The sequence below is a fragment of the Pseudophryne corroboree genome, chromosome 6 (assembly GCF_028390025.1).
Source record: "Pseudophryne corroboree isolate aPseCor3 chromosome 6, aPseCor3.hap2, whole genome shotgun sequence".
Classification (NCBI taxonomy): Eukaryota; Metazoa; Chordata; class Amphibia; order Anura; family Myobatrachidae; genus Pseudophryne; species Pseudophryne corroboree.
Genome location: NC_086449.1, coordinates 590,513,960 through 590,535,867, shown reverse-complemented (window position 1 = coordinate 590,535,867; position 21,908 = coordinate 590,513,960). Strand labels below are relative to the sequence as shown.

The following is a 21,908-nucleotide window of genomic DNA, read 5'->3' as shown; positions in this document are numbered from 1 at the left end:
CTGTTTTTTTTATGCATTTTGTTTTTCTCCTTGTATCCATGCAATGTGGTCCACGATATGGGTTCTAGCGCTGAAGTTACGGAGAAGGATGTGATTAGACTGGTGGGTTGGAATGTCCGTGGTTTAAACGACAAAATAAAGCGCTCACTTGTTTTGAAACAACTTCAAAAATATCAAGCTGATGTAATATGTCTATCTGAAACTCACTTATGGGGAAGCAAGGTTATGGCCCTTAAGAGACCCTGGGTGGGATGGGCTTATCATTCCACTTTTTCCTCCAGCGCCAGAGGGGTATCGGTTTTGATTAAGAAATCGGTACACTTTCACTTGGAGGATAGTAGGGTGGACACTCATGGTCGGTATGTTTTTTTATGGGCTGTTATACATCACACACTGTATCATATTTTGGCTATATACATCCCCACTCCTTATAACAGTGAAGTCTTGCGTAAGGCAGCTGACTTTGTTGCTCAATCCCCCGACACACCAGTTATTAGTATGGGTGACTTCAACAATGTCATGGACCTGTCTATTGACCGTTGGAGGGAATCCCGAGAATCTACTTCTCTCCCCTCTGCACCAACCCCCTTTGCGAAGCTTGTCACTGAACTTGGCTGGATGGACATCTGGAGGCTGCGAAATCCGACCATGGCTCATTATTCTTGTCAGTCCGCTGCTCACCACACACTGTCTCGGATAGATTTATGCCTTATTTCCCCGAGTTTGTCGCCCAGCATATCCGACCTTGTATATTTGTCCAGGGGTATTTCAGATCACTCTCCAATCTTATTAAAGTTATCCACGACACACGATAGGGGCACTAGTCTGTGGAAATTGCATCCATTTTGGTTGAATTTAATGGGAGTAGGGTCTGACCTTATTTCGGAATGGAATGATTTCCTTAGTCACAACCCCCCTGATTCCTGCCCTGTTGTCCGGCATGACGCTTTTAAAGCCTATATCAGAGGTACCTTTATTAAAAGGATTGCTGGCATTAAGTCGTTTAATAGGAGAGAGGAAGCGAGACTTGAACAGGCTTGCCGTCATTTGGAATCTGTATATATAGAGTCACACTCCCAATCGGATCATGCAGCATGGTTGGATGCACAGAGAGAATGGGCCGCCTATCTCTTTGATAAGTCCAAACGCAGGCTGCTGTTTTCCAGTCACGGGCAGTATTTTCAGGCGGAGCTGGGGGGCAGTTACCTGGCCTTTTTGGCCAGGGACGAGTCTCACTCCCGTACTGTTCAATGCATTGTTGATGGGGATGACAGTCTCTGTTACTCGGGAAAGGATATAGCTGGGGTTTTCAAAAATTTTTATTCCAAGTTGTATTCATCTGGGGTCTCCCACTCCGATGAACAGATACAGTCCTACCTCTCGCGGGTAAACCTGCCTAGTTTGTCATGGGAGGCGCTTGAACTACTCGAAGCTCCTTTTACCCTGGAGGAGGTTGGGCGCGCTGTGTCGTCGCTCCCCTCATCTAAGGCACCCGGTGGGGATGGTCTCCCAGTGGAGATATATAAAAAATTTAACTCCCTCTTCTGTCCATATTTACTAGATTTATTTAATACTCTGTCTGAGGCTGGTGAACTTCCACCATCCATGTCTGAGGCCACTATTATAGTATTGCCCAAGCCAGGGAAGAATCCCACGGTTCCCGAATCTTACCGCCCCATTTTATTGCTACCCTCTGACGTTAAAATCCTGGCTAAGATGTTTGCCATTTGTCTAAACTCTGTTATTGGTTCTGTTATACATCTGGACCAAACGGGATTCATGCCGGGGAGGTCCACTATGCAGAACCTACGTAAATTATTTTACCATTTGCAGGGGGGTGACTTGCTGGGTTCGGAGGCAGTGGTGGTGTCTCTCGACGCCGCTAAGGCCTTCGACTCGGTCGAGTGGTCCTACCTGTGGCAGGTACTTCGCGGGTTTGGCTTTGGCCCTACGTTCATCAAATGGGTTCAGCTGTTGTATTCCTCTCCAGTGGCTCGTGGCTCTGTTAACGGGTACACTTCAGCCTCGTTCTCTCTGGCCAGGGGCACGCGTCAGGGCTGTCCGCTGTCCCCAGCCCTGTTTGCATTGGCCATAGAGCCGTTAGCTTGTATGATACGCGATAATCATAATATTCACGGACTTGTGGCCGGTTCTGCAGGTGATAAGGTGGCTCTATACGCCGACGATATGTTACTGTTTCTGATGTCTCTCTCCAGTCTATGCTCCACACAGTTAATGAATTTGAGGAATACTCTGGTTTGCGTGTAAACTGGGACAAATCCTCTATTTTTCCCATTTCAGGACAGATTCCGGAGACAGTGTGTGTGACGCATTCCTTACGATGGACCTTGAAATTTAAATACTTGGGTGTTTGGGTCACTGGGCCAGCATCAGAATACGTTAGGTGGAACCTTGATCCTATCACAGCTTTTTTTAAACAAAAAATTCATACATGGAAAGCGCTACCGCTGACGGTACTGGGGCGCATTAACCTCTTCAAGATGTCTATTCAGCCTAAGTACCTGTACTTTTGCAACACTCCCCCATTTATATACCTAAAAAAATATTTGCAGTATTGATAGCTTAATCTCTTCCTTTATCTGGGGTCATAAACCGGCGAGGATAGCCATAAAAACACTTAGTAAGTCTAAATCCGCTGGAGGGATGGGCTTACCCAACCTTAGGTTGTACTATCTAGCTGCTCTGAGTGAGTCATGGGAACGGGTGGTCCGACCCTACAAGGATACTTGACTGAGTGGGTGGGTCCCCTCTTCACTCCCCTCCTTTTCTTGCTTTCTGGCTCGTCTGTTTCGGGTCTTCCTCCTGTTTTGCGACAAGCTCTTTTAGTCTGGAGACAGGTGCACAGCCTCTATGACTGGTCGGATTTGGAAGTAGACTCACCTTTATGGTTCAATAGCTCCTATATGGAACTCCAAAAGCTGTCCACAGATAATATATGGGTAAAGAGTGGGGTGGTATCCTTGGGACAATTGTATGTAGATGGCCACCTTAAATCGTTCACGCAACTACAGGCTGATTTTGGGCTCTCGAGAGCAACTTTATTCCGATATTTCCAATTGAGGCATGCAATACAGAACCAATTTAGAACTGCCCCTTCCATTTCACCTTCACCGGTTAAACTTATGTTACAACATTTGCCCTCTACGGGCAAAGTCTCATCACTATACACATCATTAAATAATAGAGTCCTACCTGCAACTTTAGATCTGCTTAAACTAAGCTGGGAGAATGATTTGGGCCCTTTATCGGAAGAGCAATGGTTACAAATTTTAAGCTCCGCCAGGTCAACCACCCCTTGTGTCAGATATCAACAGGTGCATTTTTTTTATCCTACATAGGGTTTACCGTACCCCTCAATTCCTCCAACGAGCTGGCTTGAGGCCTGATGCTCTATGCCCTAAATGCCGGATGGCAGACACTGGGTTTTGGCATCTGTTATGGGAATGTCCGACAGTTTACAGCTTTTGGACTCAAATTTGGTCTAATATATTGACTACTGACCCATCTCTTCCTCAACTTAACCCCAGGGCCTGTCTTTTTGGCTTGAAACCCACTCCCTACTCACATATCATTATGTCCTATGCCTATCCAAAGTTGTTATTGCACGCTCTTGGTTTGCGGAGGCCTCTCCCAAGTTATTGGAATGGAGGGCTCCGGTGGCTTTAGTCATAAAACATGAAAAACATATGTACTTATCCCGTAACTTACTGTCCAAATTTCACTGCAAGTGGGATAGGTGGACTCGGGTATACTCGGATGGAGAAATGATGGAGCTCATTGGCATGCAGAGTGTATAGCTTTTTAAATTTTTTGGCCGAGGCCGACGCCTTCTGAAACCTCCCGACACATTCCTATCCCTTAGGGTAATATTTTTGTATACACACTCCTGCATTTGTATATGTGACTTCTCTCTTGCTTATATATAATACTGAATTGGTGGTGTTATTGTTGGGATGATCCTACCAGGCATTATGATACTTTTTTCTCTTCTTTTAACTGCCTTCAGTGCGATCAACATGAATACTTGCATACACATCCTCGTTCAGTAGCTATGTCATCTCTGGTACTGTTAGTCTACATGCCTTTTTTTTTTTTCTTCTCACGAATGCTGTAAATTGATATGTGGACGTGTAATCTCTTGTAATAACGAATTGACCAGTGTACTGTACTGTTTTGTACGTTGATTGTTCTTTGTATGTTTTTTTTTTCTTTTTCTTTTTACTTTTGTACTTAAATACAAACTTAATAAAAAATTACATGATTAAAAAATAATAATGCAGCAATAAAAGCAAATACGGTGTTAGCATGCATTAAACGGGGAATGGAGGTAAGAGATGAGAGTGTAATCCTGTCACTGTATAAATCATTGGTGCGGCCACACCTGGAATATTGTGTACAGTTCTGGGCACCTCACTATAAAAAAGATATCTTGGAACTCGAAAGGGTTCAGAGGCGAGCCACCAAACTGGTTAAGGGGTTAGAGGCACTGGATTCTGAGGAAAGACTTAAAAGGTTAGATTTGTTTACACTGGAAAAGAGGTGACTGAGAGGGGACATTATTAATATTTTTAAATACATTAAGGGAAAATACAAGGATTTATTAAATGATTTGTTTATAAAAAAAAATACTACATAAGACACGAGGACACCCCCTGAGGTTAGAAGAAAAAAATTCCATACACAAAGGAGAAAAGGGTTCTTCACACTAAGAACAGTAAGGATTTGGAATTCTTTGCCAGAGAAGGTAGTAATGGTGGACTCTATCAATAAGTTTAAAAATAGATAAGATAAATTCCTAGCGGAAAAAAATATCTAAGGATACAGCATTTAATTTAAGATAAAAAAACAAAACAAACAACATTTATTATACAGGTTGAACTCCATGGACATCTGTCTTTTTTCAACCTCAACAACTATGTAACAATGTAACCTGTCAACCTTAAGCACTGTCAACCTTTTGAACCTGTTGACCAAATGTATGTCGTCCATGTGGTGTTGACCTATTGACTGTTGACCGATATATTGTCGATCTATCACCCTAATACCTCAATAAAGACTAAAGTATATGTGCGACAAATCACATGTCATTTCATTAGTGTGACTACACTATTCCTACCAAGTTTATATCTGATTGGCTGATCTAGGTTACATCATATTCTTGCTCTTTGTGCCATGTTTAGAAAAGAGCCCCAGTGTTTGGTATCATGCTGCTCTCACCTGCTAGATGCTTGTTTAGTGTTCCATTTGTGTCTTGTGCTTTTAGTAGACTCTCTGCTACTGACGTCCCAGGAAACAAAATGTCATATTGCTGCACACATATAGGATAAGACATTAGTGTAGAAGCACAGCCACAAATGCACAAGGGAATTGGAAGACATGTAATACCCCATTAATAGGTCCTTAGGATGCAGGCACACATGTAAGTATAGTAACAGAAGTAAGAGTGACAAATATCTTGTAAAAATAACTGATTTGTATACACGAAAAACAGCTTTGGTACAGTTTATTATCAAATATAAAATACTTTGGCCGGGATGTAATGATCACTGGTCATGCGGGATGCCCGGCTGAACTCGGACATTCAGCCTTGTAAATAATTTCCCCTTTTAAAAAAACCTCCGCTGCCCAGCCAGCATCCCCAATGCTGCTGAACTCGGACTTCATTACATCCCGCACTTTGTCATTGGAAATCATAATACATCAATACTGTGACTGTTAGGACCAGGTGCGTTTTAAGAGAGGAGAGGGCCTGTGAGCAGCCTCCACTGCGGGCCCCCTCCTCTCTGGCAGTGAGTAGTTGCTGGCATTATGCCAGAGTCTACTGCGCATGCACAGGTCTCCGGGAACATGGCATCCGTGCCTTATTTTCAGGGAAATCTCCAGTGCGCATGCACAAGTCACGATGGACATTTTCCAAGTGATTTGTGTTTGCAGTGCAGACCCACCGCCGCGGGACTCTGGAGGGGTAAGTATAATATATGGGTGCAGGGTGTGCGGTGTGGACCCCCCTGGAGCCAGGGGCCCATGTGCACCACACACCCATTATAGAAACACCTATGGTTAATGAGATAATGAGAAACATTAACAGCCCAGAAAACTTTTGCACATATAACCTGATTGTCCTTTTAGTATTCATAATTCAGCCTTCTGGCTGGCAGTCTTCTAAAACACACAATGTACCAGATGTAATGATGCCCGAGTTTGGCGGCCGTGTGGTATGCCAGCTGAACTGGGACTTTTTTTTAAGGGGAAATGACTTACAAGGCAAACTCATGCCATGCCCCTTTAAAAAAATGGAAGGGAAAGAAAAGATGTGGCATGAGGTAAGTATCTCATCAGAGTCAAAGGTGCCTCACTTGGATGTGCCTGCAGACTTGGAGCATGACTACCCTAACATATGACCTTGAGCTTGTTTACTTCTACCATAGGAGGTTCTAGCAGGACAGCACAGCTATCGCTATACAGTATCTCAGCCATTTGGGTAAATTTGGTGATTCTCAAAAGGGGATGATCACCCTCCAGCAAATTGTGCAGCTTTGCGAGGAATGTGAATTGGGTAGTGTCAGAAGATGTGGACAGGTGCTACTGTATATTAATGACATCAGCCAATGTTAGCTACTAGCATGGTGTGTTGTATATTTTACTTTCACATGTTCGTATTTGATTACGTTTGAAAATGTTACTAGTGCCCAGAGAAACGGGCAATCCTTCCTCCCAAGGGTCTACAGTGGTTTCCTCCATCTGGGGTTTTCCTCTCCTGAGTGCTGAAGGATGGCTCTTTGTGAGTCATGAGGCTTCTTATAGATCCTCTTATAGGACAAGCTTGTAAGAGCCGTTAGCCAATCTTGGTCAATAATTTTGTAATGCAAAGTAGAAAAAAAAGGTCCTTTTACTTGTGGCAGAAACTCTTAATAAATGTAATTAAAAATAGATTTTGCTTCATTTGATCTATGTTTGATGAATGGAGGCAGAGGCGGAACTACCGCCAGTGCAACCAGTGCGTTGCACTGGGGCCCGCCTCTGTCCAGGGGCCCATAGCATGTAATGAGTAAAACTGACTCATTACATGCCGCTGTGCGCTGCGGGCAACCGCTGCCCGCAGCGCACAGCCGCCCAGAGAGGAGAGGTGCTGCGGTACGGGGGAAGGAGGAGGAGGGAGGTGGAGGAGGGAGCCGCAGCAGCGCTTTGTTACTGGTTGAGGCGCTGCTGCTGCTGCCCCTCTGCTTCACTATAGGCTGTCTTCCGAGAACAGCCTATAGTGAAGCAGAGGGGCAGCAGCAGCAGCGCCTCCACCAATAACACAGCGCTGCTGCGGCTCCCTCCTCCACCTCCCTCCTCCTCCTTCTCTCCTGCCCGGGAATCGTCTGACGCTGCACCGAGGAGCCTGAGCCAGCGGAGATGGTAAGTATAATTCTTCTTTCTTTCTTTCTTTCTTTCTTTCTTTCTTTCTTTCTTTCTTTCTTTCTTTCTTTCTTTCTTTCTTTCCTACAAAAAAGGGGGACTGTCTGCCACAATGTGTAAAAAGGGGGAATCTGCCTGCCGCAATGTGTAAAAAGGGGGAATCTGCCTGCCACAATGTGTAAAAAGGGGGAATCTGCCTGCCGCAATGTGTAAAAAGGGGGAATCTGCCTGCCGCAATGTGTAAAAACGGGGAATCTGCCTGCCGCAATGTGTAAAAAGGGGGATGCTGTCTGCCGTAATGTGTAAAAAGGGGGATGCTGTCTGCCGTAATGTGTAACAAGGGCACGCTGTCTGCCGTAATGTGTAACAAGGGCACGCTGTCTGCCGTAATGTGTAACAAGGGCACGCTGTCTGCCGTAATGTGTAACAAGGGCACGCTTTCTGCCGTAATGTGTAACAAGGGCACGCTGTCTGCCGTAATGTGTAACAAGGGCACGCTGTCTGCCGTTATGTGTAACAAGGGCACGCTGTCTGCCGTAATGTGTAAAAAGGGGACGCTGTCTGCCGTAATGTGTAAAAAGGGGACGCTGTCTGCCATTATGTGTAAAAAGGGCACGCTGTCTGCCGTTATGTGTAAAAAGTGTACGCTGTCTGCCGCTATGTTTAACAAGGGCACGCTGTCTGCCGTTATATGTAAAAAGGATACGCTGTCTGCCGCTATGTTTAACAAGGGCATGCTGTCTGCCGTTATTTGTAAAAAGTGTACACTGTCTGCCGCTATGTGTAACAAGGGCATACTGTCTGCCGTTATGTGTAAAAAGGGGACGCTGTCTGCCGTTATGTGTAAAAAGTGCACGCTGTCTGCCGCTATGTGTAAAAAGGGCACGCTGTCTGCTGCTATGTGTAAAAAAGGGGGACGCTGTCTGCCGTTATGTGTAAAAAGGGGAACGCTGTCTGCTGTAATGTGTAAAAAGAGGAATCTGTCCGCCGTAAGGTGTAAAAGGGTCTCTACCTGGTGTAGTGGTGCTACTATGCGGCGTAATTTGAATAATGGAGACTACTGTGCACCGTTATATGAATTGGTATTATTTTGTGGCCACACCCCTTCCCGGCGAAGCCACGCCACTATGTATTTTTGCGCGCACCTGCGGCGCGCACTGCCCCTGTTTTGCATGCAGGGGTGGGGCTCCGATGCCGTTTCTTGCACACAGTGCTAAAATGTCTAGTTACGGCACTGTTGCTAGGTATCCACTTCCCTGAGCAGGTCCGCCTCACCAGATCCTCTCCAGGGGTGAGGGGGTGGACTTGGATGGGGGGCAAGCCATTTTGTCGCACATGGGCCCACCGCTCGCTAGTTCCGCCACTGAATGGAGGCCCTCAGAAGGTGAAAGGGCTGTGAGGCCTAGCAAGGTCAGTGAGACCAGAGTGGGTAATGGCAATTGTACAGTAGTTGGTCATGACATGCCTATGTTTAAAAAGAGCAGGAGAAATATAAATAATATAAAATGCTATCAAACATATACACTCTACTGTGCTGGACAAAGTAATGCAAAAGAGATAATGTACACCCAACTTACTTCCTACTCTGCATCAGGCCCTCAATGTCCAGCACAGAACGCCTTAAAGGTGCATGCCTACTCTCCACTCTCGGCAGACCGATCCATGCCCAATCTCCACTCTTGGCAGACTGATCTATGGGCCTGATTCATTCCTGCTCGCTGCTGTGTGTTTTCGCACAGCGGATGATCAGGTCCTAACTGCGCATGCACCGCAATGCGCATGTGCGTTGGACAACAAAAAAAGGCATCGTCGGTCAGCGTCGGGATGGTGCGAAAATTTCATTTGCACAGGCGTTCACAAGGTGATTGACAGGAGGAGGCTGTTTGTGGGTGGTAACTGACCGTTTATTGGGTGTATCCGGAAAAAACGCAGGCGTGCCCAAGCGTTTTCAGGGAGGGTGTGTGACGGTAGCTCCGGCCCCGATCAGCCTGTTCTCATCGCACTGTAGGAGTAAAGCCTGGGCTGCGCAGAGACGGCACAAAGTGGATTTTTGCAGCTCGGCGTACATCTGGGGTCGCACACTTGCACGGCAAATTTATACTCCCCCTGGAGACGGCGACTATCTGAACGCAGGACAATAAAGTGAGCAGCTCAGCGATCAGGTCTGAATCACCCCCTATGCCTACTCTCTGCTCTCAGCAAACCGATCCATGGCTACTCACTGCTCTTGATCCACGCCTACTCTCCACTCCTGGAAAACCGATCCACAAACTAGAAATGTGTTTAGGTTTATGGGAGACTAAAATACTCAAGAGGTTCAATGTATTTATGGCTTAAATTATTGAGGAAAGTGAGGGACTTCGGGGCATTCTTTATTACACGTGGCACTTTTGTGTGTTAGTTTTACAATAGGCAACGTGCACCTAAAAATGAGCTACTACACCAAAGTACTATATGACACAAGATGTGTCCCATTAAAGGACAGGACCCTTTCTCCTCCATCTATGAGCTGGTGTAACAATGAAGCTCTTTTGGGTGTTGCAGACCTCCCTGAAATAGCTCCAAAACTTTAGATGTATTATCATTTCAATGTATTCTAACAAAGCGGAACAATCAAGTTCTAAGTAACTGAAGTTTTACGGAACATTATTAGTTCTATGCACTAATCACTGGTCAAGCATACCTCCATAAAATGCTGTTTATCATGTGAGGTGGCACTATCTTCAGGAAATCCACCCGAAACATCATCAAACTCCCACAGGTAAATGTCCCCATTCTCTGCCGCCATGACCAAGAGATCCAATTCATCTGTGAACAGCGACCTGCATACATATTAATGGGCTGCTGTTCAGCCATCAGGTATGAATACACTTCTGTATTAGCTTTCCATATTTATTTCCCTGGGAGGTGAAAGGTTCATATGCCACCTAGGAGCAAGAGATGCATCTGCTATGGGGCCCACACTTAAGAGGCCGACATTTCTTGTTATTGCTTTATATATATGTGAATTTCACAATATCAGGTGGCACATGAAACACATGTGCATGTTATACCTCTGTATTGCATCACATGTACTGTATGTATTCAAGTCATTCCCAGTGTAAATAATCTGTATTTGTCTAAATATGAGGTATAACTGTCATATAACATAATATAGTCACTATTGTCCATGTATTATTTGGTTGATGGGGCTCTTTATGTATGTATGTATGTATGTATGTATGTATATATATATATATATATATATATATATATATATATTATTTTTTTTTGTAGGAGATATTAATTCAATGTGGAGTATCTTTATTATGTGTTGGATCCTAATAATGTAAAATCAGAGCTATTAGGGTAAATCTAATTTCAGCGGTGGGGAGGGGGGATAGGCCAATTTATTTAAATGATTTATGACTTGTGGTGAAATTTTATATTCTATTTTTAAATGTAAATCCTATTTGTTTGATGTTGAGTAAATTATAGGGAAGGAAGCCTTATTAAATGTGGGTACTATTGTTTTAATGTTGATGCTGGTTGTGGAGAGGGAGCTCTAGAGCGCTCCAGCAATTTAGGATGCAGACAAGTAGGAGCTGAGCGCAAGTCACAAGTAGCAGAAGGCTGTCATAGCGGCAAGAACAGGTAAAAGGGAGACTGCCTGCCAAATGACCTGTTTTGGCGTTGTTTAGTGCAGGCAGGAGGTATGACTGGTGTGGTTGAATGGGAAGGGCTTGGACTCGGAGGGTGGACTAGCATTTTTAAAAAGATAGTCATGCCATTTGTCTTCTGGTCACACCCACTCCAGTGCCATGCATTGCCCTGTCTACTGACAATTTGGTCATTTGGTCTCACAATAACATAAGCTAATTTTTAGAATCTTAGTAGGGTAGGTCAAAATTCCCAATCTACCCCTGTGTATATATATATATATATATGTATATACACATATATATATATATATATATATCCTGTAGAGTCTGTTGTTATTAATTCCAAAAATATCACTTATTTACAGTATTTACCATTAAAATGCATTTAAAGTATAAATATATTCAAAAGTGGAATAATCACGATTAAACTGTACCGAAACCCTCCCTCAAGTTTCTTTTCTGCTGCGGGGTACACTGGGCTCCACAAGTCTGGACAATGGGGTGTAGAGTAGGATCTTGATCCGAGGCACCAACAGGCTCAAAGCTTTGACTGTTCCCAGAATGCACAGCGCCGCCTCCTCTATAACCCCGCCTCCCAGCACAGGAGCTCAGTTTTGTCAGTTGGTGCTGCAGTAAGCAGGCACTTAACAGAGGGGCTGCTCCAGGCAGCCCTAAGAAAAGCTTTTTATGAGGTAAAAAGTGAAGACTTCAAGGGCAGCAGCGGTGGTTAATGTCTTGTGACATTCGCTGCTGCAGCTCCAGCTCTCCCCAGCGGCGCTGTACACTCCCGAGCCCTGGTTGCCGGGTACCTACAGCGGAGGCTCTGGTTTTCTTCATGTTAGATACACACGGCAGGGGCTCTCCGGAATCGCGTGGCCGCGCTTCGGGAGGTGGTAAGTGGGTCCCGCTCGCGGGACCCGGTCTTTATCGCGATCCGGCGCGGTCAGTGGGAGGCGGGCCGCGCGCGCTGGCGGTGGACACTGTGGATACAGGCGATCCCACTAGATCACCAGGGCATGGGCGCAGGTCAGGTTTTCTCTTAAAACCGATTTTAATATCGCCCACAGTACCCGGTGGTTTTGCCAGCAAGGGGGATAAGGCTTAGACCTGAAGCCCCTCCCCCAGCCCCAGGGCGCCATTTCCAGCAAGTGTTCCCGTTCTGGAGCTGCATCTCTGTCTTTTCCTCACTCCCTGTCAGTGTCTGCGGCACCATTACTCCTCAGCTCACTGTTTCTGGGACTGCTTGGGCAAATCCTCCTATGTAAAGCCGCCTGGTTGTCAGTGCTGTGCCTTTACATGACACTTAAGCATTCTACCTGCCTTTTTAGTCAGTGTTAGTAAGAGAGTGCATTTAGTCAGGGGTTTATAGTACAATTACCCTGTGATATACATCCAGTTTCTTACTGTGTAGTGTTATATCTATTGACTATATAGATGTGTAAGCTAGTTCCAGTGCAGTATTATTGTCTGTAATAACCTCTGCATTGTACAAACTGTGACTATTTGTGTGTGCATTGATAGCGGAGTGGTGTCCATCTCGTGTCTTTCACTCAACTTGCTATCCCTATATTCTATAACCTGAGGGGGCTTGTGGCGTCAGGTGTTATTTAGTATAGGATTTTCACAAAGATATACTGTATTATGTATTTTTCTCTGTGATTTAGTCACCATATCTCTCCTTTATCTCTGCTGGTGCTGACTACACTGCGCAGGGGTTTGGGTTTAGGGATATAGTGCTGCTAATAATTGTACTGTGTTACCTCATACTGCAAGTTATATCATGTCTGCTTCTGAGGGTAACGGTTCTGGGGCGGAACACACTGCTGGTGTTGCTGAAGCCACAGGCACATATGGGGAGAATATAGCAGCTGTGGGCTCTGGTTCTGGGGGCTCCTTGCCCCCCAGTGGGACTGTGGCAACGGAGGCACAAACTGACCCTCCGTGGGCCGCTTTTTCCACACTTCTGCATACGCTAGTTCATAAACTAACACCCCCTATGGGACCCCCAATGCCGGTACAACCGTATGTGGTCCCTGCAGCTAACCCGCCGTGGGCGGACGATTTATCTGCTCAATTAAAGAAGTTGAACCAGTCCCTGACTACTAAAAAGTCTGACCAACGCTCGCCTAAGTCCAAGAGGTCCTCTAAGCGAGCGCTCGTCTCCTCACAATCCACTGCTGTCACTGACACCTCGTCTGATGAAGACAGCACATACACTGACCCCACAGGTTCTGACTCAGATACGGCTGATGGGGAGGGTAGTTCACATGTGGATGTTCCTGATCTTTTGGAGGCTATTAAGTTAATTCTGCAGATTACAGATGATCCCGAGCCATCCGTTCCTCGTAAGAAACCAGATAGGTTCAAGCGTCAGAAGGTGATTAAACAAGTTTTACCTCACTCTGACCACCTAGTGGATATACGTCAGGAACCCTGGCAAAGCCCGGGTACGAAGTTTGTGCCTCAAAAGAAGATGCTGGCTCGCTATCCCAGAGCTGTCTAAGAATTGGGAAACGCCTCCTCCAGTAGACTCACATGTGGCTAGGATGGTGGTTTCCTCAGCTCTACCTGTCACTACCGTCACGTCTCTAAAAGAGCCTACGGATAAACGTGTCGAGGGTTGTCTAAAAGCGATTTACACCCTCACGGGTGCTGCACAAAGGCCCACTATTGCAGCTACATGGGCGAAGCAGAGGCTATTGAAGCATGGGCCTTGGAGTTAGAGGCTGAAGTCTCCTCTGACCATGCTAGACAATGCTTGTCATATATTGTCACAGCTTCTCGCTATATTAAAGAGACGGCTTCTGATGCCTCTACTACGTCAGTCCTGGCTCGCAGGATATTGTGGCTGAGATCCTGGTCTGTGGATCTGGACTCTAGAAAAACCCTGGAGGTACTCCCTTTCAAGGGGGATATTCTGTTTGGGGAGGACTTAAATAAGATAGTGGCTGACTTGGCTACTGCCAAAACTGCCTGTCTGCCTAAAACAGCTCCTTCTGTGTCGAAGGCCAAAGGCATGTCCTTTCGCCCCTTTCGTCCTTCAGGTAAAGCAAAAGGTCATGCGTACCATAAGCAGGCCCGCACTTCCAAACCTGGTAAGCCGAAGCCCAAAAGAGCCTGGGCTACCCGTCAGCCAGCAGCCAAAACCGATAAGCCTGCCGCATGACGGGGCGGGCCTCCCCCTGGTGGTACAGACCCTCCTGGATACAGGAGTCGTAGTACAGGTGCCTCTTGCTCAGAGGGACCGGGGGTACTATTCTCCACTGTTTCTAGTCCCGAAACCGAATGGGTCCTCCCGGCCCATTCTCAACCTCAAGGCACTGAACAAATTTGTGAAGGTTTCCAAGTTCCGTATGGAAACCCTTCGCTCTATAGTTCTGGCCTTGGAACCTGGGGACTACATGGTCTCCCTGGACATACAGGATGCTTACCTGCATATTCCTATAGCAGTGTCACATCAACAATACCTGAGGTTCGCTATTGGCAACCTCCATTACCTGTTTCGGGCGTTACCTTTTGGTTTAACAACGGCTCCGCGAGTCTTCACCAAAGTTATGGCGGTGGTGGCGGTGGTACTCCGCCGTCAAGGGGTCAGGATAATGCCGTATCTGGACGACTTGTTAATCCTGGCAAATTCCCCAGATCTTCTCCTGCGTCATCTGGATATGACGGTCCGGTTTCTACAAGCCCACGGGTGGCTCATCAACTGGAAGAAATCCTCCCTAGTCCCTGCTCAGAGCATGGTGCATCTGGGAGCGCTGTTGGACACTCACAACTAGAGGTTGTTCTTATCTCAGGAGAAAGTCCTGAAACTTCAGGACAGGATTCGTTGCTTCCTTTCTCGTCCACAAGTGTCGATACATTCGGAAATGCAGGTGCTGGACCTCATGGTGTCAGCATTCGACATGGTGGAGTATGCTCAATTCCATTCTCGCCCCCTCCAGAAGCTGATTCTAGCCAAGTGGGACGGCCTGCCTCACCGGATCAGGTCTCACATGATCTCTTTGACTCCTGAGGTCCGTCTGTCGCTGCTCTGGTGGCTCCTGGACCGACAATTGTGCAGAGGCCCTCCCTTCTGGATATCCAATTGGGTCCTGTTGACGACAGATGCCAGTCTAAGAGGTTGGGGCGCGGTGCTGGAGCAGCACTCCTTGCAGGGTCGGTGGACCAAGGAGAAATCTCTCCTCTTGATCAACATTCTGGAATTGCGGGCGGTCTTCAATGCGTTGAACCTAGCCCAGCATTTGATTCAGAACCGTCCTGTTCAAGTACAGTCAGACAACGCCACCACAGTGGCTTACATAAATCATCAAGGCGGCACTCGAAGCCGTTTGGCAATGAAGGAAGCCTCACGGATTCTACGTTGGGCAGAAAGCCATCTACCGGCAATATTCATTCTGGGAGTCCTGAATTGGGAAGCGGACTTTCTCAGTCGTCAGGACGTGCATGCCGGTGAGTGGGGCCTCCATCCAGAAGTGTTTCAACTCCTCGTGGAAAGGTGGGGTCTTCCAGATGTGGATCTGATGGCGTCTCGACACAATCACAAGGATCCGGTCTTCGGAGCAAGGACAAGGGATCCTCAAGCAGCATTCGTGGATGCGCTGGCAGTGCTGTGGAGGTTTCGGCTGCCGTACGTGTTCCCTCCGGTGTCACTCCTGCCCAGGGTAATTCGGAAGTTCAAGCAAGAAAAAGGAAATCTGCTTCTCATAGCTTCGGCGTGGCCCAGACGGCACTGGTTCTCAGACCTGCAAGGCCTATCGTCAGAGCGTCCACTTCTACTTCCACAACGCCCAGACCTCCTCGTTCAGGGCCCCTGTGTCTACCAGGACCTAGCCCGGCTGTCTTTGACGGCGTGGCTCTTGAAGCTTCCGTCTTAAGAGCTAAGGGTTTTTCTGAAGAGGTCATTAAAACTATGTTGCGGGCCCGGAAACCGGCCTCTGCTCGGATTTACCATCGGGTCTGGCATTCCTACTTTGTTTGATGCGCATCTAACCATTATGACGCTTCCAAGTGTAGTACAGCCAAACTTATGGCTTTTCTACAGCAGGGACTAGATTTAGGCCTGCGTCTGGCCTCCCTCAAGGTTCATATTTCTGCCTTGTCGGTGTGATTTCAGAGAAAAATTGCGACTTTACCTGATGTTCATACTTTCACTCAGGGTGAGTTGCGTATCCAACCTCCCTATGTCCCGCCTGTAGCTCCTTGGGACTTGTCGGTGGTTTTGGAGGCGTTGTAGGAGCCTCCATTTGAACCTCTTGGTTCAAGCTGACCTTAAGTGGCTTTCCCTTAAGGTGGTGTTCTTGCTGGCTATTGCCTCTGCTAAAAGAGTGTCCGATTTGGGTGCCTTGTCTTGTAGCTCCCCATATCTGATTTTTCACCGTGACCGGGCGGTTCTTAGGACTCGTCACAGATATTTACCTATGGTGGTTTCTTCGTTCCACCTTAATCAGGAGATTGTGGTTCCAGCTTTTGTTTCTCCTGATTTGTCTCCCAAAGAGCGGTCTTTGGATGTGGTACGGGCTCTCCGTATCTATGTGAAGAGAACTGCATCTATTCGAAAGTCTGATTCTCTCTTTGTTTTGTTTGGATTTCACAAACGTGGCTGGCCTGCTCACAAGCAGACCCTGGCCAGGTGGATTAGAATGGTGATTGCGCATGCTTATGTGAAGGCTGGTCTGTCAGCTCCTGTTCACATTATGGCCCATTCTACTAGGTCTGTTGGACCTTCTTGGGCGGCCCAACGTGGTGCGACCCTTGACCAATTGTGCAAGGCGGCTACGTGGTCCTCCGGGAACACGTTCATAAGGTTCTATGCCTTCGATACTGTCGCTTCCCAGGATGCTTCCTTTGGACGCCGGGTTCTTGAGCCCGCTACAGTGCGTCCCTTCCCATAAGGAACTGCTTTAGGACATCCCCATTGTCCAGACTTGTGGAGCCCAGTGTACCAGAAACAGCAGAGCAGCAGAAAACGATTTTTATGGTACGAACTTACCCTTGTTAAAACTCTTTCTGCGAGAGTGTGGTGTATGTGGCTACTAACCGTTGTCGTCTCTTTTCCTGCTACTGCATTGGGCTGGTCAACTAAACTGAGCTGCTGTGCTGGGAGGCGGGGTTATAGAGGAGGCGGCGCTGTGCATTCTGGGAACAGTCAAAGCTTTGAGCCTGTTGGTGCCTCGGATCAAGATCCTACTCTACACCCCATTATCCAGACTTGTGGAGCCCAGTGTACCTCGCAGAAAGAGTTTTAACAAGGGTAAGTTCTTACCATAAAACTCGTTTTTTATTTCTATCAGCAGAAATTACATACAAGATATGACACAAACATCAATGCCAAAGGGAGAGATGTGGTAACTAACATGAAAGATAAAGTATCACAATCTGACAATATTTCCAAATAATGGTTCCCCTGCTCAGTTTTAATTCTTATCTTCATTACTAATTGGAAACTGTCACATTGCCTGCTTTCGTATAATACTTTAGCATTACTACTTTAGTATAATAAGGAAAGCGATACATAAAGTAGTGTTTGCTCAAAGTAATGGTGTCAAGGCATAAGCTGCATACACACGGTGCGATATGAACTACCAGTATGGACTATATAGTCCATATCGGCAGAAAACATAGTACATATCACACTGTGTGTATACAGCTTGCAATGCTGATGCCCGCTCTCGCAGGGTCGGTATCGCAGGAAAAAATAGACTGTGCAGGCAGCTCAATTTTGACTAGAAAGTTGACAATCTAGTGCATAGGTACGTGTTTACTGTACTGACCAATAAAAGTTTACGATAACAATATATGTCATCAATGCCACTCCACGGGCCTCCCTGGCCACCTTTTTGTCCACTGCATGCGGAACAGAGCTATTTAAAGTAACTATTTCTAGTATAGTCAAAATCGGCCACAACCAAACTTGGCCATAGCCAAAATCGAACCTTGTGTATAGTCAACATCGGTGGTTCTGGGCTCCGGGGAGTTCAAGGGAAATCGCAAAGTCTAAATCGGTCATAGCCAGAATCGCCCCTATAGAGCATTAATATAAACTATTTCTCTTTCCACTCAACTAAACCAGGTTGTGATAAATATGGAAGTACAGGTGCAGCCCATATTTAACCCATAATTGTGCTTATTTTTCACTATGAGCTTCATTTAGAGCAAGCCTAGTTCCTTTTTATTGGTGCATGACATCTTTTTGTTCTTTTGGTACAATTCGTGGCAGAATGTTACTTCAATATGGTGCCTACTTTAATGTGTTTTCAGCATACACCTGAAGCTACTGTAATGGCTACTTTGTAGGCTACAAAGGCTCTGTGAACACATCCAGCTGAACATGTGCATGCACTTAACTCACTTAAAGTTATTGGAATATCCCATCACGTATATAATATATTCTGTTCTTACAATCCTGCACAGAATAAGGTGCTTTGCTAAAACCAAGCAATGCTGTCCACAAATAGTCGAATGATGTGGCTGATTCAGAGGTGGACGTAATGGCACCATACTGTCAGTCAGTCAGAGGCGTTTGCACCAGCTGCGATCCGAACGCATTCGGAGGATGGGGTTATTGCAGTTGCTTCGCTTAGTGATGCAACCTGAATAACCCACTGAGTCTATCCCTGAATCAGGCCCAATGTTACAAAGCAAGTTTTTTTTCTCTTTTTTGGAAGGGCATCTGCACTTTTTCTAGTTTAGTAAAGACCACCTTTAGCCAGAAATTGCAGAAAATGTTAACAATGTGCAGGAATCCTAAATGGTAAAGGAAGGCTGATATGTTTTAGGGCAGGGCTGGCCAAACCGGTCCTCGAGATCTACCAACAGTTCATGTTTTCCAGGCCTCCTGCAGATCTGTAGAATTGTCAGTTAGGAATGAATGCAGCACATCTTAATTAGTAATGACTACACCTGTGCACCAGCTAGGTAGTCTGGAAAATGTGTACTGTTGGTAGATCTCGAGGACTGGTTTGGCCAGCCCTGTTTTAGGGTGTATCAATATTTTATAATTTTAAATGGTTATTACACTAACTTAAAGTTATCTTGTGCACTGAGCTAGTTCACAGACCCTAATTGTGTCTAATACAGGATAAGGCAACAGAGATCTTATTCTTACTTTGTATAGCCACAGCAGTTTGCCCGGGTGCTACTTGTCCTCTGATTGTTGAGAATTATGCCCTTTCTTAAAATCCCAGCGGTTCTAGGTCTTTGAAGCCTTGATTGGGGTCTCTTACTCTGGCCCCTCATTTGTTTCCGCTGCAGGCAGCGCAATCCTCTCCTCTCCGGCCTAGTGTCGTCCATGTTGTATGACTCATTGCTTTAAATATACAGTTTAAATGTGAGAATCAGATTCCATACAAATATAACTTTTTCAGGAACTACACATGTTCCCTCTAATAATTTACCTCAACTAAATATCAATCACACATACAGAACATAAAATAAACATTTGCCACTGCAAATAGCTAGATGATCTGTTATTATTCTATTATTTATACCCCCTCCTCCTGTCTACTCTGCATATGCCCATGTAAAATTGTTTAAACAAGTGTCAATGCCACACTGTCTACAATACATTTCTTATAATAGGTATGCAAGAAACAAATAAACACCTAAAATAATACATGCAGCTAATGGTATAATACATATTACAGCACAAAGTACATTTATATTTTTTCAAATAAATATTTTCTATTACTATTTATGTATTAGGAATTTGGGGTTTAGTTACTAAAGGGAAAGAAGCCATACATAGGACTGTTCTATCTATCTATGGTTAACTCCATTCTATCACCTAGTAAAGAAACGCGCCATCAACCAGGAAAAAAAACAATGAAAAAAAAAATATTTTTATATATAAATATACATAGATAGATATCTATCTATCTATCTATCTATCTATCTATCTATCTATCTATCTATCTCAAGTGAAGTGCAAAAAAGAGAGCGCCTACTAGTGTTTCCTTAAAGAAAATGGTGAAACAAATCACCTTGTGAGACCAAATACAAAAACAATATGCCAATGACTTATCTTCAATTTTAAAGATATTCTTCGGTCAACTGACTCATAGATGTTGGAACATATGGATGAGAAAACAAAAAGAATCACACATAGTGCATACCGTTATGACCATATGATTGAAATGGCTCTTAATTAGGAACTAAGCTTGTTCCAAAAAATACACATTTTGAGCCATCTTTTATATAGAGAAAGATATACAATTTTAATAACATAAATATAAAGCAAATTTTCCAGTAGCGAATGCAGGTAGCACACGTACAAGATAAAAGTGTAAAAGGGCTTATATGTCCACCAAGGGAAGTTTAAGGTATGTAGCAAATCCCTGTCCCATACAGTTTTAATAATATACAAATAAAATTTTCCAGTAGCAAATGCAGGTAGCACACATACAGGATAAAAGTTTAAAAGAGCTTATCTGTCTGCAAAGGGAAGTCCTGGGTTCGTAGCAAGTCCATGTTCCAACGCGTTTCGTCCTGTAGTCTAGGACTTCATCAAGGGGACCTCCTTGTATTTGCTACTGGACATTTTTATTTGTATATTATTAAAACTGCATGTGTAATGGTTAGCATTACTGCCTCACAGCACTGAGGTCATGGGTTCAATTCCCACTATGGCTCTAACTGTGTGGAGTTTGTATATTCTCCCCGTACTTGCATGGGTTTCCTCCGGGTACTCCAGTTACCTCCCACAATCCAAAAATATACTGGTAGGTTAATTGGCTCCCAACAAAAATTAACCCTAGTGTGAAAGTGTCTGTGTGTACATGTGATAGGAAATATAGATTGTAAGCTCCACTGGGGTAGGGACTGATGTGAATGGGCAAATATTCTATGTAAATCGCTGTGGAATATGTGTGCGCTATATAAATAACTGGTAGTAATAAATAATAAATATTTTTTTGTATTTGGTCTCATAAGGTGATTTGTTTCACCATTTTCTTTAAGGAAACACTAGTATGCGCTCTCTTTTTTGCACTTCACTTGATATATGTTATTTTCACTCATTGGGCAAGAGCTGCCACTCATTCACGCATATGAGGAGTGTTTCACAAATATAATTTAAGCTTATCCCTCTCTGAGTAGAGTTTAAAAACACTGTTTATTCACACTGTGTACTGGTGACAAACTTGAGCGCTCCGTTCCATTATTTTTATTTATACCATTTGTTTTTATGTTTTATATGTTGTATTAAAATTTGTGAAAAACCTTTAAAAAAATCTCTGTTGGTGGATTTTTACCATTGAGGATTTGCTTATCCTTAGGAGGTTTTTTTTAGATACAAGTGTTTTTTATGGTGGAATATGCTTTAAAAACTGTACGCGCTATGTTATTTCTGTTCTATTTTTCTTCACATATGTGCATTGGTCATGCGACCGAAGACAGTGATTATATCAGATAAGTGATATCCATACACTACCATTTGGTTCACTTTTTATCAATTCTTTAAATACACTAAATAGGCGCCCTTTTTCTTCACTAATTTCATATCTTATCATTTATGTGCCATCCAAGCACATATCATAGTGCTTAAGGCTGCTGCCATCCACTAATTGGAATAGTGTTACTTGTTATGTTATATGTTTTCACCTATTCTTTAAAATCACAGAGTCACGTGCACTTTTAGTGCAAATTTTGACGTTACTTGTGCGCCCCCGCATCTATTTTTTTTATATATATATATATATATATATATATATATATATATATATATATATATATACATATGATTTTTAATTGCTGTGATAACCATTGATTAGAATTGCTATTGCAGCATTATTTTTAAATCAGTTTCTAAATAAAAAATATTTATACAGAACATTTGCACAGAATTAT

General features: G+C 44.6%; 1 protein-coding gene across 3 annotated transcripts in view; it reads right to left on the bottom strand.

Moving 5' to 3' along the window:
* The window catches only part of LOC134933046 (uncharacterized WD repeat-containing protein alr2800-like), a 182,106-nt gene that overhangs the window by 33,716 nt on the left and 126,482 nt on the right, over window positions 1–21,908 (bottom strand). For all 3 annotated transcript variants that reach the window (XM_063927991.1, XM_063927990.1, XM_063927992.1), the window contains 3 exons: window positions 19,171–19,371; window positions 10,106–10,244; window positions 5,239–5,329 (listed from right to left, as the gene is read on the bottom strand). In XM_063927991.1, coding sequence (XP_063784061.1) covers window positions 5,239–5,329; window positions 10,106–10,244; window positions 19,171–19,371 — 431 coding nt within the window. The remainder of the gene's footprint in view (window positions 1–5,238; window positions 5,330–10,105; window positions 10,245–19,170; window positions 19,372–21,908) is intronic.